Consider the following 26,932-nt stretch of genomic DNA (forward strand, 5'->3'; position numbering starts at 1 on the left):
GAAGAAGGAAGGAGAGAGGAGAGGGATGGCTTCTGGGGGCCCTGTGATGGTACTGTTCCTTCTGGGACATTGTCTCGATCTAAATCACAGGCCCTGAGCAGGAGACAGCCAGAGGCTCAGAACCTTTAAGGGCCAAGGAGAACATCAAAAAAGAAGCCACTGCATTCCGTCACTGGACTGGCTGTTCAGAGCTGGAATGGGACGGTGGGCTTGTCCTCCCCCATAAGGCCCGGAGAGGTGGGTTCTGGAGGGAATTATTCCTCCTGTTCAGCATCGATCGATCGCCCTGTATTCTCAGGAGCAATGCTGGTCTTCCACCCATGAATGGGAGCCCGTTTTTCCCTGGACACGAGGCTGTCTCTTAGCTAGAAGGCTACTCCCTGTTCTTTTTTTTTTTTTTTTTTTTAAGACTGTTGCTTTAAATGACCCCCCCAATTTTTTTAGTTTCTGTGGTTATTTTGCACTTGTCATTATTTTTAAAGACAATGAAAATAATATCTAATGCCAGTATCGACATGCCTTCTTCTGTATATCCTTAGTTATAGGACTTCTGTTCCGTTAGACTTCAGACGATGCTCAATGAGGGCGGTTCTGTAGTTTAGTTGTAATTTTGTTGTGGTTGTGGTGAGGTGAGCACAACATTTACTTACTCCACCATCTTCACTGGATGCCAGACCAGCATTCCCCCCCCCCCATTTCTTTTAAGGAGGGCACAGCTCACAGTGGCTCATGCAGGGAGGGATTGAACCGGCAACCTTGGTGTTATCAGCACCACGCTCTAACCAACTGAGCTAACCGGCCACCCCAAACCAGTTCCTTTTAAAGCTTCAGGTGGCTTATCCCAGGATTTGATTTACAGCAAACTCACTAAAAACTGTGGTGTACTTGACTTTATAAACTTGGCCACGTCCATTTTCCCATCAGCCTTCCAGACCTGCGAATGCTCTGCGTTTCAGCTTCTCCTCAGCCGACATCCTCCCTGAATCCATTTTGAGTTGCTCTTCCTCGGCCCCATTAGAAAATGTCGGCTCCGAGTGTACCATGCTCGCGAACAAAGGTGCAGAACGATTTTGGCTGCTTCGTCCAGGAAATAAATTCCTCTCCGGTGCCAGAAACCATTGAGTGGTGCCATGTGTTGAGCTCTGGGGCCCAGCACCGTGGGCAGGGCTGCTGCTTGAGGCAAGGAGGGTGGAAGCGTAGGATCAGGAGGCTCAGAGGACGAGAGTCTTGCTTCCCACACGTCCCACGTGCCCTGGTCAAGGATCCGAGAACTTGCCACTTGGCCTGCTCTCCCAGGCCTGGCTTTCCATCTCCAACTGCTTATGGTTTGGTTGGCCTCTGGACCCATGGAAGACAGGCCCCTCTCTTTCCTTGGTATCCTTGGTATCCAGCCCCTTTGTTTCCATGTGCCTTGCCTGGGTCCTCCTGCTCCGTCTGCCCTGTAAAGGTTCGTTTCCCTGGGGTCTCCCCTCTCTCCTCTTCTCTTCCTATGCTCTCACCTGCAATCGGTGATGCTACTTGTCAGTGTCACTGAGCCCCATCTCACTTAAGCCCATGACAGTCTGATGAACTAGATGCTGTTATAATCCTTGAATTATGCCCGGAAGCCTGGTGGGCAGAAGAACCTTGCTGGAGGCCGTGCCCTAGGGAGCTGTGGTCTGGTCCTGTCGCCTCCGTGTCCATATGCCCCTCTGATCCTCAGGTCTGATTTCTCCAAACTTTTCTTTCCAGCTCCCAGGCAGACATCCAGTTCATACCCCGTCCCGTATCCGTAAGTGAGCTCACCACACTCCCTGCTCCCCTCTTTTCTCTCCACTCCATGACTTGTCTCTGTTGGGGGGGGGGTGTCACCAGCTCCCCAAACTTATGAGCCCTCACAGCCAAACTGATGTGACCGTGTGGTGGCTCCAAAGCGTCCCTGCCTCTTCACTACCACTGTCATTTTCTCAATTCAGCGGCTTCTCCTTTCTTCTGGATTTGTTTTTTATTGGGATATAATTCACATAATAAAATTCACTATTTTGAAGTGCACGATTCACAACGTTGTGCAACCATTGCCACTGTCTAATTCCATCACCCCTGTTCCCCCAAAAACCCATACCTATTAGCAGTTTGTCCCAATTCCTCTTTCCTCCCAGCACCTGGCAACCACCAATCTGCTTTCTGTCTCTTATGAATTTGCCTGTTCTGGACATTTCATATCAATGGAATCACACACAATGTGCCTTTTGTGACCGGCTTCTTTCTCTGAGCACAATGCTTTCAAGATTCATCCATGTTGTGGTACATATCAGGACTTCATTCCTCTTTGTGTCTGAGTAATATTCCATTGTATGGATGGACCACATTTTGTTCATCCATCTTTCTGTTGTTGGACATTTGGGGTTTTTCTACTTTTTGGCGATTGTGAATAGTGCTGCTGTGAACATTTGTGTACAAGTATTTACGTGGACATATGTCTTTGATTCTCTAGAGTATATACCTAGGAGGGGAATTGCTCTCGACTGGAATTTGTAACCACCTTCAAATGGGCAGCTGGTCCCACCATCTCCCAGAGGTGCCGTCTTCTTAGGGTCTCTCACAGTCGGGCCTCTGCTGTCCATTCTAGCATCATCTCCCATCATACCCCTGGCTCTGTATTCCAGCACACAGAGCTCTCTGCAGACCCTGCATGTGCCGTGCTGTTTCGTGCCTCTGGGCTTATGCTCACACTTCTCTCCAGTCTGCCTTTCTCTTCCCCCCCGTTGTCCAAATGCCTCCATCTTTCTCACCCAGTCCAGCTGTCATCCCCCTTGGTGCAGATTTCTCCCACCTCACTTCTCACGCTTGGAGCCCATTCCTCCTTCTCTGAGGGGCCTTGCATTTTGTCCATTACTCACCCAGCTTCCAACTGCAGGGAGAGTTGCCCAGGGCAGCTTTTCTGGTTCTGTATTTGCAGCATCTAGCAGGTCATAGGTGCTTAACAACTGTGTCGAATTAATGTTAAGACTGTATTCACTTTTCTTGCATGTCACAGACCTGTATGTACCCACTCCGGTGCCCCTGCAAACCTACAAATGAACATACCTCTGCAGTGTGCCTCCCATCACCCTCTGGGCCCTGGGGTGTCAGGGTCCTCGCATATGCTTCCCATGGCCTCCCAGGAGCAATTAAGGGAAGTGCATGTTACAGGAGTCCAGGAGCTTCAGAGGCAATTCTGGGGGGATCCAGCCGCCTCTAACCCAAATAGGTGAACAGCAGCTCACACGTGGCCTGGTTTCTAGCTGATCTCCTTCGTTCCTCCTCTAAGCACAGAGGGGTTGTGCTCTCCTCCCATCCAGACCAGCCCCTCTGGAGGTGGCCTCAGAGAAGCCTCCAGGGCCCGGTGTTGTTTGCTGTGAGCGCAGGCTGGCCTAGAGCACCTTGTACCTCTGGGACCTTCCTGAGGCCAGGATGGGGGTGAGCAGAGGAGTTGGGGAGCAGCTGCCCTGGGCTTCGGTGAGTGCTTCAACACCTCAGATCCCCTTGTAGAAGGTGTTTGGGATGCTGCCCGCCCGCCCGCCCCCCCCCCCACACACGCACACCAGCTCTACTCAGGCTCCAAATGAGTCACCGAGCTCAGGCTCTGCCAGGTGGCCCAAGGCAAGCAGGCAGCTCAAGTGGGTGCAGCGCCACCCCAGCCACCCCACCACAGGCCCAGGGAGGAATAGGGGTGCCGTATGCTGGATGGAGAGAGACTGGAGAGGGATACCGTTTGCACCTGAGGGGGTCCACACGAGTCAGTGGTCTACGCTTCACCTCTTATCTTCTCCCACTGCATCCTCCCAGCTCATCTCTCACACCCATTGTCTCTAAGCCCCAAGCAGGCGTTTCCCCAGGCGAGCTGGAGGCCCAGGGGCCCCCCTCCTGGTGACAGCCGCCTTCTAGTTGTAGCCAGGCTCTCCTCCTCCTCCCCTCTCCTCTCCTTGGGCCTCTTCCCCACGTGGCTCATTACAACTCCAGTTGTTCAGGTCTTGACCTCAAGAGCCTTCCCTGTTGACCCCTGACCAGCGATACTAATCTGTGTCAACAGGCCCCAGGGGTTAAAGAAACACAACCCGCTGCTGCTGTTGCTGCTGCCGCTGCCGCTGCTGCCGCCTTAGCAGGTGCCTAGAGGGGGCGGGGCAGCTCCTGGGAGTGCAGGCGGCGGGGTGGCGGGAAGGAGCTTCCACAACACGCCTGCCCCACTGCGCCCGCCCTCCCACTCCCCCTGTCCTGCTCTCTAGGATTCTGTCCTTCCTCTGCAGATCCTGTCCTGCCCACTGTTTTCTCCTCTCCACCACCACTTCCCCTCTGTCTGTCTGTCCTTTGCTCTCCACTCTTCCTGTAGGATTTGGAACCAAATGCCCCCTTATGCACAGGTGGTGCTGCCCTTATCCCCTCATCACCCCCCCATCTGCTCGCCCTCTCTCTTTCTCCTTCTCCTATTTGTAGCCCCGTCAGGATCCTTCCCCGGGCCAGAGCCTGTATCAGAGTTCCCTAGAGGGCTTGTTACAGCAAAGATCCCTGGGCCCTCCTTAGGGCATCTGCATTTCCAGCTAGTTCCCAGGTACTGCTAAGGGGGCACACTGCTGGCCACCTGTGCTGGGAGCTGAGATAGGAGCCGTCCAGTGGGGTATGAACTTCTCTGAGCATTGCATTCTGGTAGCACAGGGGTGGGTCACCTAAGGACAGCCTGGTGACAACGCAGGGGCTGCCAGATGGGGCCCACCATGTTTCACTGGGGTCATACAAAGGAGCCTCCTGCCACCCCTGGCCTTCACTCTTCTGGGAGCCATGTCAGGGTGAAGGGGGAACCCCCCTGACTTAGGCAAGATGATCTGGGTCCTCTCAGAGAAACAGTCATGTGTCACATGTTTCCCCATTCTTGGGACAACCCAAACGTCTGCTTATACTATACCATTAACCCTAACCATTGAACAACCCAAACTATAGGCTATCTCAGCCCAGCCCGGCTGCCCTGTGCTGCTGGGGCCAGCCCCCACCCCATTCACATGCACACACACACACACACACACACACACACACACACACACACACCAGAGGAGAGGGAGTGCTGGGCACAGGACGTTGATTGGTGTCCCTATCCTGTCTGGCCCCTGGCGTCCATGTTGCCCTCATGCTCATCTGGAGATGGAAACCCCACAGGTCTAGAGTCCCCCTGCTTCTCCACCGTCCCCACATGGAGCTGCTATTACTGCCGTCCTCCTTCCCTGGGTCCACAGCCACAGTGCGCAGTGTTTGGCAGAGGGTAGCCCTCGGAAGGTGCTGAGCAGAGCACTGGGTGGGGTTCTGAAGGGAGCAGCCACCACAGGCCCACAGGCCGGGTGTGCTTGACAGTGTTTTATGGGGGGGTCTTTCTTACCTGCTGTGAGACACTAGTAGGCCCAGGAAACCCAGCTGGGGGTCAGGGTGGCTGGCTAGTGAGGCATCCTAGAGTGCTCCCCACCTTCCCTGTATGCTCTGCTTCTCTTTGGACTTTCTGCTCTGTCCCCTACTCCCCCACACCCCTCCTTTCCTTCTTCCTCTTGGCCGTGGCTCCCTGGCAAGGCTGGGGAGCAATAGACAAACTCTTCAAAAAAAATTTTTTTTAAGTTTCCCAAACTTTTCCAGATGCCAAGAAGGGGCCAGAGAAACCCTGCAACTGCAGAGCGGGGAGGAAGAGGGAACATGTTCCAAGACCTTTCCCTCTCCTCCTTGGTGAAAGGAGGAGACACCTAGGGGAGCAGGGGTACTCGGGTGCCCCAGATAGCTCACCTGGAGGTCAGAGAGCCCCTTAGCCATCCCTACTCTGAAAATCCCCAGCCTGCATAGGGAGGCAGAGTCAGAGGAGAATGTCAGCAGGGTTTCCAAGAACTGCAGCTTCTCATTATAAGGGAAGTGACTTCTGGGGTTCAGAAGGGTGGATTTGGGACAGACCAACCCCCCTAGTTAACGGAGGTCAGAAGCTGAGAAGGGGGTAATCCTGGCCCTATGGGCTCCCTCCCCTGGAGTCTGAGGCCTGATATGAGAATCTACTGGGGGCCAGGAGTGAGGGGGGCCAACGGGAGGGGGGTATGTGGGGACAGCACAGGCATCGCTTCCGTCCCCCAGTCCCACCCCAAGGGGTGCTCCCCCCACCTTTGCTGTTCTGTCCATCCACTCCCTGGACACCTCCTAAAACAAAGGCCTCTTTGTGGTCCTGGCCCACTGGCCTGCTGCCAGCTGCATTCTTTGCGTGTTTCCTGAGCGCGGATCCCTGCTCCCGCTCCCTCCGTGGTCAGCTCCTCCCCCACTGGCCGGCTGACTCCTCAGGACTCAGAGCAGTCCCTGCTTTGCCGCCTAGCCCTGGGTCCTCCCACAACTCACATCCCTCCTCCCATAGCTCACATCCCTCCTGTCAGTGGATCTGGGCCAAGAAGAGAGAGCCCTAGGAGCTTGGCCCCTGGGGCTGCAGAGCCATCAGGGGCAAGTGGAGAGTCCATTCATCAGGGCTCTGACTGATCTGGTTAGTTCCACCCAGCCTCGCCTCCATGTACTCACCTATAAAAATGGGGAAAATAACAGCCACCCCATGGGGCTGTCAGGCAGATTAAATGTCTCCCAAACACCCAGCTCTGGCCTGCCACACAGCGGAGGCACTGTGTAACTCGAGCTCCCACTTCCACACTGATCCCTGGGGGGCTGGGGGACTAGCGGTGACCTCGGTGGATGGCTGAGGAGTTTGGAGGGTCCTGAGAGCCTTGAGTGGGACATTTCCCTAAAGTCTTGTGGGGGACCTAGAGCTTAAGGCTTACTCCTGGAGGGCACTGAGGCCAGCACCCCAGGGATTCCTTCCCCTCCTAAGGGATGGAGCTGGGTCCTTAGCAAGTGGCCCACCGATCCCAGGCCTGGGCCTGCTTCCTGTGCCCCCACCTCTCCTGGTACCGACCTTGATCTGTAACAGCAGGGGGTACCCTATTTGGATTAGGCACGGGACAGGGAGGTTATATCTTGAAAATAAGGGGACCTGAAGAGGGTGAAGTCAGAGCCCCAGGGAGAGAAGGCCAGGCTTTTCGAGTAGAACGTTTTGGAAGGTCTGCAGATACACTCCGTCACCTCCAGTCACCAGCCACTCACAGTCACACACGGTCCTGATGAAGTCCTAGATTGCTGCTCTGGGTTTTTACCCCCCTCGTTAAAAAAAATGTTCATAATTTGGAAAGAAAAGGAGCTTTTTACAAGCTGGCCGCTCTAGGGAACTTTCCGTCGGTTCTTTCTGGCCTCGTGATGGGTGGGGCCCACTTTTCCCTTCCCTTTCCCGCTTTCCTAATAATACCCCCTCCCCAGCCCATCCAAACACACACACACACCCTTTAGGGGATCTCCAGCCGGCTGTCACCCCAAGAAAGCGGAAGGAAGGCCGAGGACTTGTCTGTGCCTCCAGGGCCCCAGCCAAGCCCCCCTGCCTTCTGCCCCCAGAAATTGCCTTCAAGGCCCTGGAGTCTTTAGATGGCAGTGCCTCCCCAACTCCATGCTGGGACCCAGGCCCGGCAGCCTGCCTTTCCTCCCCGAGGGGTTGTCCCACTCTCCTGCTGAGTGAGGGTCCCCCGAGTCCTCCCCGAGTCCAGGGGCCCCGCCGGGGAGGGAGCGGGAGGTGCTGAGCTCACCACCTCGGCATCTGCCCTCCCCCCGCCCCTGGTGCGAGGGCTGCCGCACTCCCGCCAGCGCCTCGCTCCCTAATAGCTTTTTAAGTCCAACCACATGTGTCTGTGGAGCACGGAGCCGCCCCTCACAGGGCCTCGGTCCCCCTCCCTTGCCCGAGACCACCCTCCACTCGGAGCAGCCTTGGGGCTGGGGGAGGGGGGCTGCCTCCCGAGAGCCCATCTGCTCGCCCCAGGCCCTGCTGCACCAGAAGGGGATGGGCCAGAAACGGCTGAGCGCTGGGAGCTTTCTCTCGAGTGTGTTGTGCTCTGCCCGGCTTTGGGTCTCCGACCTCCCCTTTCAGTCCTGGGGTCTGGGATCCTCTCTCCCTGTTGCGGGCAAGAAGGGTGGAAGAGCCTGAAACGGACGACTAGGAGGTGGATGAGAAGTCCTGACCTCGTGCTGAGTCTTTTTTTTTGGGGGGAGTGGGGCTTTGCACCGGCACCCCTCTGCACCGGGCCCCACTGCGGTGACCCCACCGTCGCCCCTCCAACTCGTACATGTGTGGTTCCCTGTGCGTGTGAGTGGTCTGTGGGGAGGCCTGTGGGGTGCGGTTTCGCAGGAGGGGAGTGAGGGCTGAGAACCAACGGGCAGGCAGGCCTGGGGTCCTAATGAGAAAATTGCTTCCAGCCAGGGAGCCCTGCTCTGCGGCTGAAATTGCATCCAGCCCCAGCCAACTCTGCCGCCGCAGTCCCCGCCCTTCGGAAGGAGGTGGGGGAGCAGCCAGGCCGGGGAAGGAGCGGGGCTTGCACACGACTCAGCCGTCCCCCACCCCCCAACACCTTGGAGAGACTCCTTTGCTTTTCAGGGAGGAGGGGGTGCGTGTGAGCGCCCGGGCCAGGCTTGGCTCGGGACCTGACTGCTGGATCTTTGGGAGGCAGAGGCAGGAGAGGGGACGGAGCAAATTCCCTCCTCTCCCTTCTGCTCACTTTCGGGGCGTGCAGAGTACCCACTGCGCAGAGGTTCTTGGAGAGGTGGGCCCATGTACAGTCTTACTGAGAAAGGGCATGAGGAGCACTTTGTTTCTGCATAGATCCTGTGTACGAATGAGTCTGTCTATGTGGAGTCATTTGAAATTCAGCCTCCCCCAGAGACTCAGGGTTCCCCCTTCTTTTCTGCCCCTCCACTCAGGAGAGCCCAGTGTCCCTACCCCAGGCTGGGGGACCTAGCTTTCTTTTCTTCCTGTTCCTCACTCACTTGGCCCTTTGAGCAGAACCACCTACAAAATTTGTGGAGCCCAGTGCAGAATGAAAATTCAGGGCCCATTGTTCAAAAATTTAAAATGTCAAGGAATGGCAGAAACCAAAGCCACGAAGTCAGCCCTACTTCCGAGGAAAGCTGGTACCCACAGCCCAGCAGCCAGGTGGCTTAGTGAGCTCTGGCCCCACGGATCCACCAGCCATTGACCTGCTTGGGTGGACCAGAAGGTTCTGCCTTCTGATTACCTCTGAAGCAGACCTGACTCCTGGCAAAATCTCTTCCTCACCTGGGGCTTTGGTCTCTGCTGCGAGTAGCTCAGAGTCTTGATGCCCCCGTTTCTGGATTTTTGAGATGAAGTTTAGAGAGAGGGTTGTAGGGGGAAGAGGCAGAGAGAGAATGGGCCACATCTTTAGAGATTCTCAGGGCAAGGTGGCCCTTGCCACCCTCTGGTGAACCTGACGGTGGAAACTGCTTCCCACTGGGCCTAGCAGGCAGTGGGTCAGCCAGGACCTTCCTGTCCCCCACCATCCCTGGGGTGGAGCCTCACCCTGCACTGGCAAGTTATAACGGCTGAGCAGAGCAGGGAGTGAGCAGGAGTGCTTGGAGGGAGGGAAGAAGGCAGGAGGAAGGAAACAACCCCATTGTCATCCCCCAAATTACTGGCTGGGATGGCAGGGGAGGAGGCGGAAAGCCGACATTGTTTACTTAATTAAAAGTAAACAACAATTTGCTGCTGCCAGCCTCCCATTAGCTGTGTGCCGAGCCCTACGAGCTGGGGACTCAGCTTTTGATCCTGCGGAGCCTGGCTCCTGTTGCCATACCTCCAGCCCCTGTTCCCCAGGGTCCTGGGCCCTTTCCTGGTTCTGCCCTTGTTAAGCTAATACCAGAATTGTCTCAGAGTCCTGTGGGTCAGGATAAGAATGTCAAGAAACTCATTTGTCAGGGCACTGTGGGGCGAGAGACCCCCGTATGTGCATAAGTTAGGCCTGGTTGTGGTCCATGGGGCAGGGCAGGGGTGTGCCACCTTGCTTGATTAGGTGGATGTCGGGCTCCCTGGGGAAGGCTACATCCCTCACCCTCTCCCCACCGAGGCCCCAGTCCACACTACCTGGAGGCCTGGGCCTCTCTGCCCCACCTCCCAGTTTTTTCCTTTTTCCTTTTAGCAGCTTATAAACATCCTTCTCCCATCTTTTTGGCTCTGCTCCCAGAAAGGGGCTGTTCAGGGTTCCTGGAGGGCTGGGGAAAGAGGCAAGCTTCCTGGGCCTGAGGCGAGATGAGCCTCTAGAACTGGGTTCCCCCTAACCCCCGCCAGGACAGCTACAGGTGACCCCGGGAACAGGAAGGGGAGTTGGCCTGGATTGGGGCTGAGCTGTCTCCAGCTCCTGCTTCTCTGGAGCCCCCAAGCAGGAGAGGTGGTCAGATGGAGAGAGTGCTGTGCAGGGGCTTCCGCTGGCCTCCAGGGACTGAGCAGAGCAGAGCACCTTTCCAGGAGTCTGACCCCAGGCAAGTCCCCACCTCTCCTGTGGGCTCTGCCCCCAGCGAGGTAGAGCTCAGACTTCTGTCTGGACCCGGCATGACCTTATGACTATAGGCACTCTGACTTTTCCTTTCCCTTGTCCAAGGGGGCCAGACACTTCCCAGCACCGTGCTGCTTTATAAAATTATCACTGAACAGGAGTTGCTCTAGGCAGCCTCTGGCCAGATGGGTAAGGTGGGGAGAATATCTTAGAAAAAAGAGCCAGACCAGAGACACTTGGGAAGCCAAGCACACTGGTATTTAAGCCCAAAGCGGGAGAGGTGAGGCGAAGCGCCGGTGGTAAATACACAGGCGGTTTCATCTGGTGCCCCAGAGCAGCAGGTCCCACCAGAGTTGATTCTGCCCCCAGGGGATGTTTGGCAATGGCAGAGACATTTTCAGCTGTCACGACTGAGGGGGCGTGATGCTACTGGCATCTAGTGGGTGGAGGCCAGAGATACTGGCATCCTATCCACTCAGGATGGCCCCACTATCAAGAATGGTCCATGGGGTGGGGGTTGAGAATCCTGATCTGGAGTCTGGCCCTGCTAGAAGATTTAGGTACCCACTCTCCCCGAGTCTTCCTGCCTCCACCATCAGGATTCACACATCCACATGGGTGTATGCTCACAGCTCCCGGGATTCACACACATCAAGGTTTTCACATGCACTCACACACAGAAAAATCTGGGAAGTCTGTCCTGCACTTAATTGAATTAAAGGCCTGGGATTTGGCAGGACATTGTGTATCTGAGCTGCAGCTTCTTGCAGCCGGTTCAGCGCCGCCGGACAGGACGGGGGCTCCCTGCGATTCCAGCTGCTGCTGCTCCTCTCCCCTCTCCCCTTCCCCCACTTCCCAGGCCAGAGGCCAAGGGAGGGCAGGGTTGGCAACACCCCACTCCTCCCTTCTCTCACAGCCTTGATTTCCATCGCTGCTGGAAGGCGGTTGTGGCCTCCTGAGGAGCAGGTACCCACCCCCAGCATGAGGGAGGCCTGGGGAATGTAGGGAGCAAAACCATTCACGTCAATCCCCCATTCCAGGTTTTCTGCTGCCCTCGTCTGTGATGGGAGCTGGAGGGAGTTGAAAATGGGATGCGCTTCTTGGCCAAGTGTAAAGCCACTAAGCTCTGCCTGAAAGGTCGTAGGGCTCTGGAGATCCTGCATCCCTGCAAGAGTGGCCAGAAACCCTAGTGGGTGGGGTGAGGGTGCAGTGGAGGGCACACTGGATTTGGGGGACTGCCATCTCTAGGGTCCCCTGCTCTACCTGAGCCAGTGGGTGTGATGGGGGTGGGGTGTGCTGCAGAGCAAAGGGGTGCTTTTCAGTATCTCTCCCCTTCCACCCCTGCCTAGCCCCTCTTCAGCCTCTGCTTTGGTAGACTCTGGGGGTGAAATTGTTCTCAGCCCCCCTTTATGACCCCATCCTGGCCCCTCCTCGGGAAGCCAAGGAGTGAGCTCAGGCTCTGCCTCTTATCTGAAGGTAACCCCAGCACCAGAGCCCAGCCCTCACTTTCAGGAAGCCCAGAAGAGCCACTTTTAGCCCAGGGCATTGGAAAGGGCCGTTTCTGGAAAGAGTATAGGAGAAGCCCCTTGCAGCCTCACTGTAGGTGACAGGGGCTTGGTTAGCCGGCCTGTGCCTCTTGGGGCGCAATTTCCTAGCACTCACTAGCCTTTGTGGGGGACCTGCTGAGTGCAGAATCTAACCCCCAAACCGCGCAGCTTAAGAGCAGCCTGGTTAAACTACTAATGGCCCACAGTGCGGGCATTCAGGGGGCCCATTAGAGAAGCCCAGCCCAGCCCCGCATGTGTGACCCTTGGTGCTTGGGCAAGGCAGTGGGTAGGGAGCAGTCCTCCCCAGGCGGCTCTGCCCGCTGGCAGGAGGACTGGGAGAAGGATTGGGGGGCCGGGGAAGCAGTCAGGCCAGTCGGGAGCCCTGAGAAGCAATCTGCACTGGCCAGGGTCAGGGGGGGTTTGGGGGGGCGGCCTCACCTCAGCTAACCTCCCTGCTGAACAAAGGGGCCTTTCTCCACGCCTGCCCTGGAGGGTGTGCCTGCCCAACTGCTGCCGCCACTGTAGAAAGCGCTGTTTTTTTATTTTTCTTCCTGACTTTTCTCCATTTCTCTCCCTCTTTGGTTCCTGATCTCTGACTTTTAGCCTCCATTTTTCACTTTTTGATGGAGGTGGGGAGGAAATCTTCCCTTTTCGAGCATTTATCAATCGAAGAGGCAGGTCTGTGCAGCCAAAAGGTGGGGACGTCGTGGACGTGTTGGGAACACACCTAGAGTCATGCGGCCGCAGACTCTCCCAGGGCAGCCCCGCTCTGGGGGAGGCAAACCGGGACTCAGAGCCGCAGTGGCGGCTGCGCAGGGCGGGCCCCGGCTCACTGGATTATCCCCCCAGCCATGCACCTGGCAGCCCCCCACCTCCCGCTTCTCCTAGCTCGCCATTCCCCGGCCCCCTTCCATCCGGCCCCCGCACCGCAAGCTGTTCCTAATCAATGAGAACGGGAAGCTCGGCCCTCACATCACATCACGGGATGTGCTTGGCAGCAGCAGCGAGAGCCGCTGCCTTGGGCGGCACAACCCGGGGTCCGAGTGGCCTAGGCCTGGGCAGGTCCTCCTCCTTCCTGCTCCGGTCTCGTGGGTGTACAGAAGGAACCCGGGCCCCTAAAGACCCTCGCGGGCGGCGCGCAGGTTCGCCGCCCCCACCCCGCACCCCGCCGCGGCAGGCGAAGGGCAGTTAGTGTTAACTCGCTGCGCCACCTAGCTACGGCGTCGGGGAGTGCGTCGCGCGGCTCCCGAGGGGTGCGGTCGCTGAGCCTGCTGCCCCGCGGCTCCTTTTGGTCCTTCAGGGAGTTGTGAGTGGGGAATTTGGCACCTGCCAGCCTGGAGAATGTCATTTTGTCCTTTCAGCAGCCTGGGCTGTCCCAGCCTTTAGTCTGGGTAGCTGCTCTCCACCAGATGCCAGGCTCTGTACTCTGTGGGTCCAGGCTTCTGGAAGTCGCCCCTTGGCTGCTCCTCAGGATAGCAGCAACGCTGAAATACAGGGTCCCGCAAGTTTCCCCTTGCCCCATCATGCTTTCCTTATGTGTGCTTGGTGCTTTACGGTGTATAAAACCTTCACTTTTCATTCTCGGTAAAAAAAATTCTTGCTCACATCTCACCGTCTCATCCTGCTGTCTGAGGCAAAGCTGGCTTGTGTTGTTGCACATGGAGGGAGAGGAGGCCCAGGAGATACGCTGGGTACCCAGTAGCAGCAGGTCTAGCATTCAGGCTCCTGATTCCAGGTTCAGGGCTCCTTCCAGCACCCAGCGCTGTTCAGCTCTTTGGGAGGACACCTGCCCGCCCACCCATTTGGCCCAGCCTGGGCTCTCAGGGCTGAGTTGGAGATTTGGAGTCAAAGGCCCAAATTCCTCATGTCTCATCTGGACAGCTCTGGACAGCAGCTGCCTTAAGGCCTCCAGGGTGGGGAAAGGAGCAGACCTGCTAGAGTGCTGCCCTGCCCTGCCCTTCACAGGGAACCTTCTATTCCCTCCTCTGGTCAGTCCAACCCTCAGGCGTGAGGGCAGTGTGTCCAATCCTGCACCCGGGGCCCAATTGGGCTTCGCAGGAGGATTAGTGGTACCGGGGCTTCTACATCACGTCCTCGGGTGTGAGTGTCAAGGTTTGGGTCTGCAGGAAAGATGTTCTCTTCTCGGGAGTGGGGAAGGTGCCAACTAACTGGCTCTTCTGTCTCCTGCGTGGTCAGTGTAGCCACGGTTGGAAGAAGGATCTAGAAGTGTCTCTTCAGAGTCTTGCTACGTATCTACTTCAACTGTGCTTTGAGGTGTGGGAGATACAGTAATGAACAACACGGACAGGACTTACCCCCAGAGGGCTGATGGCCTGGTGGCATGCTCCTGGCCAGGAACCACCAGCCTGGGAGTCCTGGTGACCAGGTCCTTAGGGCTCCTGTGCTGTCCAGAGGCTGCCAGTGTGGGGGCGGGATTTGAAGGAAGGGTTGCTGGGCTTCTAGCCTGCAGGCAGAAGGGCTCCACTTAGACATTTGATTATGGCATTCTTTTGTGTTTGTTGCTCTTCTGGGAGCCAGAGTCCATCTCCCCTAACAAGGCAAGTCCCCAGTAGAGGAAATTCCTTTGGGGGTCACTGGCCTGGGTACCAGGTGCTGTCCCTTAGGGGCTGAGGAAGTTAGAGCACCTAAGGATGGGAGGCAGATGGCTTTGGCCTGTTTCTGCTTCGCCACAGGGTGAATGGAGGTAGGTGTGTTCTCCTTCTTCATCCCTGCCATCCTCTGGCCCACCTGGCCCCCTTTCCATAGGTGAAGACATGCTGAGTGTGGGGCCTTCCCCTCCACAGGGCTGAGAGTTAGTTTTCTCTCTGTGTGGATTTGCTTTTACCACCTTATTTTCCCGGTCAGTTTTTCTTTCTCTGCACCTCGTCCTTGTCCTGCTTCCCCTCTCTTCCCCAGAGCATGGGGAGGGTCTCCCACTGCTGAGCACCCTCCAGACACATATTGGCAGCTGCATTCACGAAGCCACTCCTAAGTATTTTTTAGGGAAGTTTCTCCCCCTTCAGTTTTTTTTTTTAAGGAGTCATTTCCTCTTTTGCTTTCTCTTTCGCTCTACTTTCTCCCCCTTTCCCTGCCTCTCTTGGAACCTTCTACTCCTCTGATCCTTTCTAATTTAGCCTTCTCTTTTTGAACTACTTTGCTTTGGCCCTGATTTTCTGTGTTGTCTCCTCCCTTTCTCATAGTTTTAATTTTGTCTTTTAGTCATTCTCTTGCTCTGGGGTTTAATGCTTCCTTCTCTCCTTTCCCCAAACTACGGCTCGTCCCAGTCCTGTCCCTTAAGTGGCCTCCAGAGCCTCTGCCTCCCCCTTCTCATCCTGGGTTGGCATTAGCATCCGGAGGACTCTTTCCCTTTACAAATAATTAGACCAAGGGCAAGTATATTTGGGGGGTGGAGGAGGGTGATGCCCGGCCCTGGGAGGTAGGGACACTATTAATAGTCCTAAGAGCAGCTGGGGGGTGGCGGCCGTTGTCTGGCCTGGCCTGGCCTGGGCAGCTCAAAGGGCCAGCAAGGGCAGTGCTGGAAATAGAATGGTGGGAGTGGGGGAGCAGGTCTGCAGGCTTCTGGCCTGGATGTGGGCACCTGCTCCATCGGGCCCCCGTGTTTTCTTGACATCCAGGGTATGGGGACATTCTCTACCGTCAGTTTCTATCCATCAGGTTGGAGAGGGGACAGAAGCTGCAGGGGCTGGGGGCCACTTTTCTGGACCCCGCTGTCATATGACTCCTGGCCCCAGGCCCTCCCGGATGTGCTGGCTCCAGCTGCAGCTGAGTTGTGGCACCAGGAAGTGCTGCCAGGAATGGCGCCCAGCAGCCGGTGGGGCAGTGCCTATGCTCGTGTGTCCTTGGCTCTCTCCATCCCCAGGGTTGCGCTAAGATGGGCAGGGCCTACGGCCCAACACCCTCAGAATCTAGGGGCACAAGCATTTTTTCCCCTTCCCTGTTGGCCTTGCCTGTCTCCTGGCCTTCCCTACCCCTGCCCCTCTCTTACCATTTCCAATGTGGTGACCATCCTGAGACCATATACTGCAGCTGCTGACAGTGTGGGGGATGCACCTGTCGAAAGTGTCTGGCTCTGTCTTTTATTTGCAGGAAAACCTCTCTGCCCCTCTTTGCAGATGGTAATGGGCCAGGCCCCAAGGGAGCCCCTCGGCTCACTGGCCATAGTCTCTGGGGCAAGACACTAAAAACTATAATCTAGGGCAAACTTAATGTGTCATAGTGTTTGAACTCCTGTGGGAGGGGAGCTGAGGGTTAGCCACAGTTACCCCACTGAGGAGGCATTTGAGCTGAGCCCGGAATGAGGAGTAGAGTTTCAGCCAATGGAGGTGAAGGGAAATGGTGATCCAGGCAGAAGAACAGCTGGTGTTCATGGAGCCCCTACTATGAGCCAGGCCCTGAGCTAAGCACCTTAGACCTGTTTTCTCATTTATTCCTTGCCCAGGAACCCTAGGGAATGGGTGGTATATCTCCACGTCACAGATGAGGAAATAGTTCAGAACTTGGCCAAGGTCACTGGGCCGGTAGGTTCTGGAGCACAATGTGAACAGGGAGCCCTTGCCACTATGGCTGGCTGCCCACCTCCATCTCCCCTCGTCCTGCTATTGGTGTGCCCCCTTTGTCCCCTCTGTGCTGGGGTAAGTCCAGCCCGCCCACCCCAGGGTGGGGTGTCCTTACTGGTAGAGCATCATTGTACCCCCTTGAGCAGGCATGGGGTCCAGACCAAGGACACCTCCCTGGGCAGGCCAAAGGCGAGCTCAGGGCAGAGGTGGAGACAGGCCTGGGGCCAGGACCTCCTTCCTGCCTCCCTCCATTTCCCCGCAGCTTCCTCCATTTGCATCCTTCAGTAGTGGCTGCTTCACCTTCAATCCCTCTTTGGTGGGACTTCCTAGCCTCTGGGCACCTCTGGAACATCTGGGATGGTGTTACTGCCAGGTCCTGGGTCTGCTCATTCACTGCACAGATAGCCGTGGAGCCCTGATGTCTGAGATGCTGGTCAGCACTGGGTCCCCTGCCGGCTCACCCTCATTTCCCAGTGCTGCTATGGGTAGGGGGTCTCATTCGTTAATGCTGGGCTGCGCTTGGATTGGCAGCTGACAGGCTCTATCCACCTGCTGGGTGCTCTGCTCTGCCCTGCACTGGGGTGCATCCCTCCTCTCTCCATTGCTGGCCACTGATTCATCCCATGGGGATGAGCAACTGGGCACCCAGTGCCCCTAGGCTCCAGTGCCCAGGCCCCATCTCTAGTTCTTGGGGGCAATGCTAAGGAAGTTTCTCCTGGCAGGTTCAGGGTGGGGAATGCTGAGCAGCTCACACCACAGGAGCACCCTGGAGGCCCCAGGGCTTCTTGCCATCAGAGCTCACTCTGCTGGTCTTCTGGGCACCAGATGAGCCCACAGACTTAACCTTCCCCTCCCTTCCCGTAGCTTTATGGCCAGGCGGTGAGCTCTGCAGTAGCCAGACCTGGCCCTAGTTCCTGGGGGACCCTACACAGCACCTATGGAGGTGGGCTGGGTTGAGGTGGAGAAGGCGGTACTGTCGAAATGCTCCATCCAGATGCTGGCCCTTGGCCTGCCTGGTCCCTGTGGCTTGATCTGCTTCCTGCTTCCGCCTTGATGGCCTTTCTTGAGCCCAGGACTCAGGGGCAGCCAGAACAGATCTAGACCACCTGTGACTAGGCCTCTTCTTCCCTGTCACTCATCCCCTCCTCCTCTGTGCAGGTGAGTCAGGTCAAAGGCTCAAGCCCCTTTGGATCAATGAGTGGAGGAGAAATGAGAAAAGGAGAGATGACGGTGATATGGGGAGTTACATGTCTCCCCACATGCCCACCCCCCCCTACCCACAGCTTCAGTGCTGACCAGGGCTCTGCTTCTAGGTCAGGCTTCTGTCTCCAACCATACGGGGGTCTAGGGATGACAGGAGGGAAAAACCTCAGGATGGCCCCAGGGCCTGTGCCAATGCAAACTGGCTTTTGGGGGTGGAGTGAGGAGTGGCAGGAAGGAGGGGAAGATCCTAGAAGCCCCCTGGGCCTGGCCCAGGCTAAGCCCCGCCCCCCTCTGCCCTCTGGCTGCCCTGTGTTCTCAAGGACTTCCTGGTCCCCAGTCTCCTGTTTGTTGAGATGGGGCGAACCCCTCTGTGACCCATCCTCCTAGCCCCCCATCTGTCCCGCTCCCCTCCTCAGGGTGTCTCAGATTCTCGGACTTAGGTTTCAAGAGGCACAATAGTTACATTCTGCAGCTCTGATTGCTGCAGGCTGGGCCTCTGGTTCCCCTTGAGATTGGGTTTCCCGTGCCCTGGACGCTCCTCGCACAGGAGTGGGGGAGGGGTGTGCCATGCTGGCGAGGGCTAGGATTGGCTCCTGAATTGCATCGGCCCTTCAAAGGATGGCACCCCCAGAACAGAGCACACCCCACCTGCTTCTTGAACCTCAGGCCTGGGGAGAGCCAGGGGAAGTACAGGCGCACTCTGAGGGCTGTCCTCTCCAGCCCCGAAAGGCCACTAGAGGTGGTTCCTCTGGCCCATTGCTTAGCGCCAAGCACAGCAGGAAGTGGCCAGTGGCATCTCCAAGTTGTGGTCACATGTGCTCGGGTACGTGTGCTTGTGTGAGTGTAGTTGAGCCAGGTCTGTGTGCCCCTCTCAGCCCTGAAGAACTTGTTCCATCAGTGAGTGTGGGGTTGGCTGGCCCACGACTTACATGTGGCCTTCTCTCAGAATTTGTCTTGGGTGGGAGCTGAGGCAGAGTGTTTGCTGCAATGAGCAGGAATTCCTCCTCACCTAGCAAGAGCCATAAATATCTCCCTGCCTGTGACTGGAAAAAATATATATAAAAAAACGTGCTGTTAGTCGGGTGCATGTGCGGCGCTAGGCTCCTCGTGGCAGCTGGAGAGCTCCAGAGCTCTGACAAAGAGGCAGAGCCCTTTTGGAAACACGCACACGTGTGCACATGCACACATGCATGCAAACAGGCAGGATTGGGAGAGGAAAGGAGGCCGGAGAGGGGGAAAGTAAAGGAGAAGAAAGGACAGTGAGAGGGGTGCAGAGTCAAAGCAGCAGATTCCGAAGGGAAAGGCTAAGAGCTGAATGAAGTGGGGACTTCAAGGACTGAGAAGGTAGAGCTGGTGGGTGGGGGGTGGGGGATGGTGAGGGTGAGAAAAACAGTACTGGCGGGGCTTTTGGCTGTTCCAGGGCATATGGAGGGGCAGAGGAAGAGAGGGGCCCACACTGCCAACTGCCCGCTGTGCCTCACCCAGGTGCTACATATGTCCGCCAGTCCACAAGCCATTGACATGGGGGTGACCGATGATGTGTGTGGGTGAATGGCAGAAGCCCCAGACCCAGGAGCCAAATCCAATTTCAGAGCCTTGCTCTATAGAGCCCACTCAAGTCCATGCTGAGACAGTCCAGATTTGTCAGCTGCTCCTGCATAGTCCTCCCTTTTGGGAGCCTTCTCAGTGGCCAGAGCCCCCAGGCACCACTGGCAGGCGAGGCCTCTGCCTCCGAAGCGTGGATCTCACGAGTAGCCCAGGTCCTGAGAGGCAGACTTATGGAGGACAGTCAGCAGAGCATGCTTGCGTGTGTGACACGAACCGGCCTGACCCCCTGGAAGCATACAAACGAGCTGTGGGCTCCAAAATTCTCTCCATCCCCAACCTGGCAGGGGTCCTGATGTCTGCCCAGGCATCCATCGTCGTAGGACATAGCGGCTGGACTCAGTTTTGAGGAGGCCTCATAGGATGGGCATTGTGGGAGGAAGCTTAGAACACAAAAGGCACTCTCCGGTCCTCAACACAGGATGCAGGATGTAGGAATACGCTGAGTTGTCTCGGGGCTGAGGGGAGGTAGTGGCGTCCTAGCCCCTCTGTCCCATATTTAGTCTCTGTAGGAAGTGAAGGCAGCAGTAGCCTCTGAAGAGAGGTGCAGGCGTGGGGGGGGGGGGGTGTCTGGGTTTCTGTGCTGGCCTTAGTCAGGGTGGCCCTGAACTGGGGGCAGGGGGGTGCTTAGGGTGACCAGGCCAGAGGGAAGGCTGAGGCTGGAAAGTCTGCCAGAGGATGTGGCCCCGGAAGGCTGGGGAATCAGAGTGACAGCCTCGGGGATGTGGGCTGGGTGGGAGAGGATAAAAGATGGAGCTAGGCACCTGCCTGCCTTGTGCCAGCCAACACCGTCCCTGCCCCTCCACTGGCCCGAAGGCCACCAGCTGGCCCATTGTCCCCGGTGAGAAAGCAGACACTGGAGGGGGGCTCCTATGTGGCAGAAGCTCACTCATGCACGCCTGCCTGGCAGGGACTGCCAGGGGAGAGCCACCCCGTGCTGGGTCAGGGGCGAGAGGAGAAAGGGGGCGGTGAAGAGAAGAGCCCCCGCTTGTGTAGCAGTCAGGTCTCCTCCTGTGCTGTTGGCAGGGGGCAGTGCGTGGGGCCTGCGAACAGGAGATAAAGAGTTCAGGCAGAGGGTTTTCTCTCACTAACCGTGGATTTGTGTGTTTGTTCAGCTGGTGGTTCTGATAAGCCCCATTCTGCCAGATAAAAGCTGAGCAGCCATGAGGCGGGGCCTGGAGCCTTCCTCCTGTCTGTCCCGAGGCCTGGGGTTATCCCCTCCCCTGGGGAGCCCAGACAGGGAAGGGAGTCAAGGTGCTGGGGCGTTGTGTGCTCCCCAGTGGCTGTCCAGAGCAGGCCCTGACCTGAGGGCATGGCTCCCCAAAGAGCCCCTCGTTTAAGAAAGCTGGCCTGGCTATCCCCCACCTCTGCGTGGGGAGGGCTTCTCCATGTCCTCCCCAGGAGCCTGTGCACCATGGGCCCAGCAGCCTGTCTGGGCCCTGCAGCCGCTGGCTGGGTTCCTGCCAGCTCCCTTCCCCTCTCTGTCCAAACTGACTAGGTGGACACAGGCCTGCCCCCATCACGTCCCGTACTGTCCTGGGGTACAGGGGTCCACTCTTGCTGAACTTGTGGAGCCCTTGGGCCTGAGGACGGCCCGTGGGGGCTTCAGCCGCTTTTGAGCGAGGCATGGTGTTCCCAGATGCCTGGGCTCAGCCTTCCCTGTCCCTTCTGCTCTGCGCGGGTGCAGCTTGAACAGGATGGCGGGGCCCTGGCCACAGCTGCCCAGGCCACAGGGCTGGCTCCTGTGCCTCTGAGTCTGGGTCCAGATTTCCAGTGTCTCTGCCTTTTGTCCTGGAGCTAAGCTGAGCATGCCCGGCCGGCGGTGGTGGCATTGTGGGGCCGCCGGCTGGGGCCGCCAGCCGTAAGATGGCTGCCAAGGGCTAAAATGGCTGCCAGCAGTGCCCGGAGCAGCGCCCAGAGGCGCGTGGCAGCCGCTTCGCCCACGCCGATCTTCGCTCCTGCTTGCTTCTCTACATGGAACTAATAGTAATAACAGCAATAACGTTCGGGGCAGTGTCCTGGTTTAGGAGGATTTCCTGTCTGTCGCGCTCTCCTGGAGCCCCATTTGTCTCTGCCTCAGTCGCTGGCCCACCTCCATCTCTTTGTCGGGTTCTCTCTAGTCTTCCTGTCCCTGTGCTGGGTGTGCGCGTGCGCAAGGCTTTCTGTCTCCACCTGTCCATTTTCAGAGGGCGAGAACCACTCCTGTGGGGTGGAGTCCAGAGCCTCCTCCGTCTCCCCCACTTCACTGACTCAGGCCTGGAGGGCTTGGTGGGGACTGAGTCGGTCCTAGGACAGGTGGTTTGGTAGCAGGGATTTCTGGGCAGCAGAGGCTAGAGCATGTGCCCCTTGCTAGGCTCCACAAGCTGGTCCTGGGCCTCTGCCCTTCCTGACTTAGGAATTGGGGAAAAGGCAGCCCTGAGAGGCAGCAGGCTCCGTGCCTGGGTCCAGTGAGGCCCTAGGGTGAGCTGCCTGCTGCCTTGGACCCCTCACCTGCTCCCTCCTGGCCCAGCTAGAGCTTCAGTCAGACCTAGAAAGCCAGGAATGGACCAAGGTGAGAGAGCGACAGAAAATTCACACCCACGAGATGCCACGGCAGAGGCTGCCCTCCCCAGAACTTAGGAGGAGGTCCAGTAGGGTCTCTCCACAGCACAGAGTAGAGTGCCACTAGCAAAGAGGTGGCCTGGGGTGGGATCAGCCATCTCCAAACACACCACTCCAAAGGGGTAGTGCAGAAGGATGCATCCCAAACCAGAGGGGGTGAGCACTTTCCCTTTAAACCTCTATTTTCTTGGTTTGTGACAAAATTTATTATTAATCTTTGACATAAAAAAATTGAACAAGGTAAAGAATGGGGGAAATGGAGCCTGAAACCGTACTGGGGGCAGCCTATCCTTCCCCACTGGCTACACTGAGGCAGGCGGCCAGGAACTGGTTGGAGCCGTGATGAGGCCTGTGCTCTGAGAAGGCTGCTGCTCGGCATGCCAGCCCCAGTGGGGTCCCACGTTACCATTTAGGAATCTCCTTGCTGGTCACTCCCCAACGTGAGCAGCTCAGCTGTGAGGCTGGCGGGGCGGGGGGGCGGACTCCTGGCCAGCGGACTGACCGCAGGGTGGTGGGTGAGACCCAGGAGGCAGGATTGCTCCAAAGCATCAGGCAAAGCCCTGACCAACACCAGTGCCCAGTTTTCCCAATGCCACCCTGTGTTGTCCCACTGCGAGCAGCTGATTCTCTACCCAATGCCTGCCTTCCTCCTGCCCCACAACCTGCCCTGGCCCCCCTCCGCCACCCTCTCTCCAGCTGTCATGCCCAGGCAGGCATTCTGGAGGTCCCCGTTGTGCCCCTGGCATACAAAGCTTTGAGGACCTGGGGGGCGGGGGCAGGGGGCTTTCCCAAGCTCAGCAAAATATTCACACACACACTCCACCCTGCCCCCAGTCCTCTGTGAGCTCCCACCGCACAATGGGCCCTTGTCTCGGGGCTCCCTCTGAGCAGCTGTGGCACTGGGGCATGAGACAGCCCAGACAGGCTGGCACAGAGCGGGCGACGGCGTCAGGGCAGATCTCCCCCCTCCGTGTTGCCAGGCACTGCCTATAAGCATAAAGGTGAGGTGGGGGTGGCGCAGGCAGACAGGAATGGCTCTAATTAATGAAGTGAGGGAAGGAAAGGGTTGCTTCTCTGGGCGCTTGACCCGGGTGGAGGATGGGGGACCCTTGGGTCCATCCCAGCTGTGCAGAGATGGTCGTTGGCTTCTCTCCTGGGCGCCCTTCTTGCCCTGACTCTGACAGTGCTGCTCACCCACAGACGGCTTTGCCCCCAGGGCACATCAGTCAGTTTCTGGAGACAGTTTTGGTTATCACAACTGGGGTGCTACTGGCATCTAGTGGGTGGAGGCCGGGGGTGCTACCAAACACCCTGCACTGCCCAGGACTGCCCACCACAGTAGTTTCTTCTCCCTCTTCTGGTCTTATGGGTCTCCCTGGGCTGCTGGGAGAGGGAGGGTGAAGGCGTTTACAGGGCTGGAGGAGTAGCTGTTCGTGAGGCACTTTGGTCTTAACCCAAACCCCCTTTGTGTTTCCTGCAGAATCCGGACAATCAGATAGTTCAAACCAGCAAGGAGATGCGGACATCAAACCACTGCCCAACGGTCAGTGTCCCGGGCCCACCTGCCCTCCCGCCTGCAACCTCCCTGCCTACCCTACCCCCCACGCCGTCCTCTGCCCTCCCATACCTTGGCTGGTCTATCCTTCCCTGGTTCTTCCCCTTTACTCAGCTGTCCCTCAGGTGAACTGCCAGCTGGACGGGAGGGGCTCACCTGGAGCATACCCCCTCTTCCCTGTAGACCTGAGGACCCCTGAGGGCCAGCCTGAGCCTGGGACTTGGGGCTTGGGATGGAGCAAGTGGGGAGGTGGAAGTGAGTGGAAGCGCCTCCACTCACTCCCTCTTTTCCCTCTCAGGGCACTTAAGTTTCCAGGACTGTTTTGTGACTTCTGGGGTCTGGAATGTGACGGAGCTGGTCAGAGTATCACAGAGTAAGTGAGTCCTTCCTTTGGGGTCACGACTTAAGTCCGCAGGGACAGGGGTGAGGAGGTGGCCTCCCACTGAGGGGGTCTTGCTGGGGGAGGGGGCAGACAGGGTTTCCTGGGACAATGTCTGCGACGTTGGCACCAGGCTGGGTGGAGCGGAGGCGTCCAGAGAGCCCCATCTCTAATTTCTGCTTTAGAGGGAAAAAAATCACAACTAAGGGCTCTTCTCCAATGACCCTCAGCCAGAGGAGGTTTCCTCAGCCGGCTTCCCAGTGAACTTGCCCTGGGGTTTCTGGGGAGCTGCTCGTGGCAACAAAACAGGCCCCACAGGGCCTCCCATACCTTCCAAGCTAATCATCCTCTCTCTTCTTCCCAGCTCCTGTTGCAACAGCATCAGGGCCCAACTTCTCGCTGGCGGACCTGGAAAGTCCCAGCTACTACAACATAAACCAGGTGACCCTGGGGCGGCGGTCCATCACCTCCCCTCCTTCCACCAGGTGAGCCGAGTCCTGCAGCCTTCCTTCCCCCTGCCCCTCAGGCCATCTCGGGTATTGTGGGCAGCTGTACCACAGTTCCTTGGGTGCTTCAAAATGTCACCCCTCATGGAGGGCACTGGCTCCAGAGCAGCCAGGGCCCACTGTGCTCCCCACCCCCTGAAGCTCCTACTTTGTTTGTGCTGTCCTACTTTGTGCTGTCCTGGGCCCTCAGCCCTGGGAACACAAACCTAAACAAGGCAGGGCTCTGCCTGGGAGGCAGTCCCAATGGGGATCTCTCTTTTGGGGATGTGACATTTGAGCCCAGATATACAGGGGGGTGGTAAGGACATGGGTAGACACTCCAGCTACAGACAGTGCTCTCTGTCCCAGCTGAGGGCACCCCAGGCTGGCAGGACCACCCCACAGAGGGCGTCGGGGGCCAGAGGAAGGCCTTTAGACTTAAAACCCACTGAAGGGTTTTAAGATCTGGGGATGTGTGTTCCAGAAAGCACCTCCTTGCAGCCTTGGCCAGGCTGGGGTGGAAGAGAGCTGAGTCCTGGAGGTGGGGGAGTGGCATGAGAGGGAGGGGTGTAGTTGAGAGATATTTGGGGGTGGACACAGTAGCTCCTGGTCATGGCCAGTCATGAAGGACAGGGTGGGATCCTGTCTCTTTATAAAAAACACTTGAACATTTTAGTTCATTCATTGTGTGGTTTTTTGGTATTCATTTTGATTTGTCTAAATATTGCATTAAAACTGCAATATTTTCATATTTAATATTTAATATCAAATAATAGCTTGATGACAGAGTTTTGTGGCATCCACTGGCATTTTTATTACTGGTGAGTGCCTCAGTCACCTCGCCTGGTCCTGGGGGCTGATGGGAAGTAGAAGGTAGGGCCAAAGAAGCATTTGAGGGTTTTGCCCGCTTCTCTGACTTGGGCAGCTTGGTGGCTAATGGCATCACAGACCAAGAAGAGGCTTGAGGAGGAGGAGAAGGAGTGGGCAGGCTGGGCCTAAGGGGCTCTAGGGCTGGTCTTGGGGTGGGCACACAGTGAGTGCCCTGAAGTGCTGCTGTCAGTAGGCGCCTGCTCCTAACACAGAGGACCAGCCTGAGTACCAGTACCTTGGCTCACCTGATCCTTCTTCTCCTTTCCCAGCACCACCAAGCGCCCCAAGTCCATCGATGACAGCGAGATGGAGAGCCCTGTCGACGATGTCTTCTATCCTGGGACAGGCCGCTCCCCCGCAGCTGGCAGCAGCCAGTCCAGCGGGTGGCCCAACGATGTGGATGCAGGTATGGGCGCCTGACCCAGAGCAAGGGCAGCCCAGAGCCTCTTCTTCCCCATCAGGTTACCTGGCGATTCTCCCGCTGTCGGTGGCACTACCCAGCTGCTCATCTCCTGGTCTTCCAGAGGAAGATCTAGGCCAAAGGAGGGAGCAGAGATGAGGTGCTGGGCTGTCCCTGAGTGGGCAGCAGAGTCCACTCTGCTCTGGCGGGAAGAAGTGGGGGCTATGGCCTCTTCAGAGCCTTCTCAGCTTGGTTCTCTTGGTATTTTTCTAGAAAGGTTGCTCCAACCCTATGGTCTTTGTGGTTTAAAGCAGTTTCTCTGCCTGAGCACTGCTGACATTTGGGGCCAGAGCATTCTCGGGGGTGGGGGGGCGTCCTGTGCACTCTGGGGTGTTGGGCAGCAGCCCTGGCCTCCACCCACTAGATGCCAGTAGCACCCACCCCACACACACCAGGTGTGACTGCCAAAAATGTCTCCAGACATTGCTGAATGTCCCACAGGTAGCAGGGGACAGAATCTCCCTGGGCTGACCAAGCTCAGAGCTACTGGTCTAAGGAGCCCGGCTTCACAGAGTAAAGAGTGAGGGGAATTGTCTTCAGTCCTCCAAACCCCCACAGACCACCCTCTTCCTAGCGAACCCACCCACTGTCACTTCCGGTCTTGATAGGAGGCGTGGGCTCACCGGGAGAGCCCAGGTGGAATAGAAGGAGTAGTGTGTGTGTGTGTGTGTGTGTGTGTGTGTGTGTGTGTGTGTTTGCGCCTGTGTGTGTGCAGGTGTGTATGAGGAGGCTGGCTGCAGGATACTTCTGCTTTACACACTGGTGGTGCAGCCTGTGTGTGTCCTTGAGATGTGGGGCTGAGGAGTTCAGCCCTGAGTGTGTGGAATGTACACAGGTCACTTCTGCTCTGCTCAGGCCTAGGGACAGGGGCTTCGATCTTCAACGCAGGAAGATGAGGGTCTGACCCGATGGGGGCTTTGCCTGGTGTTTTCCATATGTGCCCCTGTTGGGAAGGGCCAAGTGAATGGGCAGGGCCGGGCTGGGGGAGAAGCAAGGCAGAAGGGTGGGGGAAGCACTCCTGCTTTTTTGCTGCCCCAGACACAGAATCAGCTTCTGCTCTCGGTACCTAGGAGGAGGGGAGGAGGGCTCGCCTCCAGGCCTTGGGCTGAGGGAACAGGCTCTAGACCACCACTGAGGCTCACCTTTGTGGGACATCGCTCCACATGACTTTGGGTGCCCCTTCCAGGATCTCGTGGTGGCAGGAGGGGACCTGGGCCAGCATAGCCCAGATGCCTCCCTGAGGAACCTCGGGA

The 26,932-nt window shown here is 57.3% G+C and overlaps 1 protein-coding gene across 8 annotated transcripts in view; it reads left to right on the plus strand.

Annotated features, from left to right (window-relative positions):
- The window catches only part of NFIX (nuclear factor I X), a 94,989-nt gene that overhangs the window by 48,413 nt on the left and 19,644 nt on the right, over nt 1-26,932 (plus strand). For all 8 annotated transcript variants that reach the window (XM_074338060.2, XM_019746212.3, XM_074338062.2 and 5 more), the window contains exons 3-6: nt 23,411-23,473; nt 23,784-23,858; nt 24,229-24,349; nt 25,489-25,625. In XM_074338060.2, the coding sequence (XP_074194161.1) occupies nt 23,411-23,473; nt 23,784-23,858; nt 24,229-24,349; nt 25,489-25,625 (396 nt within the window). The remainder of the gene's footprint in view (nt 1-23,410; nt 23,474-23,783; nt 23,859-24,228; nt 24,350-25,488; nt 25,626-26,932) is intronic.

This window comes from Rhinolophus sinicus, chromosome 15 (genome assembly GCF_057876585.1).
Source record: "Rhinolophus sinicus isolate RSI-liver-muscle chromosome 15, RSI-T2T, whole genome shotgun sequence".
Taxonomy (NCBI): Eukaryota; Metazoa; Chordata; class Mammalia; order Chiroptera; family Rhinolophidae; genus Rhinolophus; species Rhinolophus sinicus.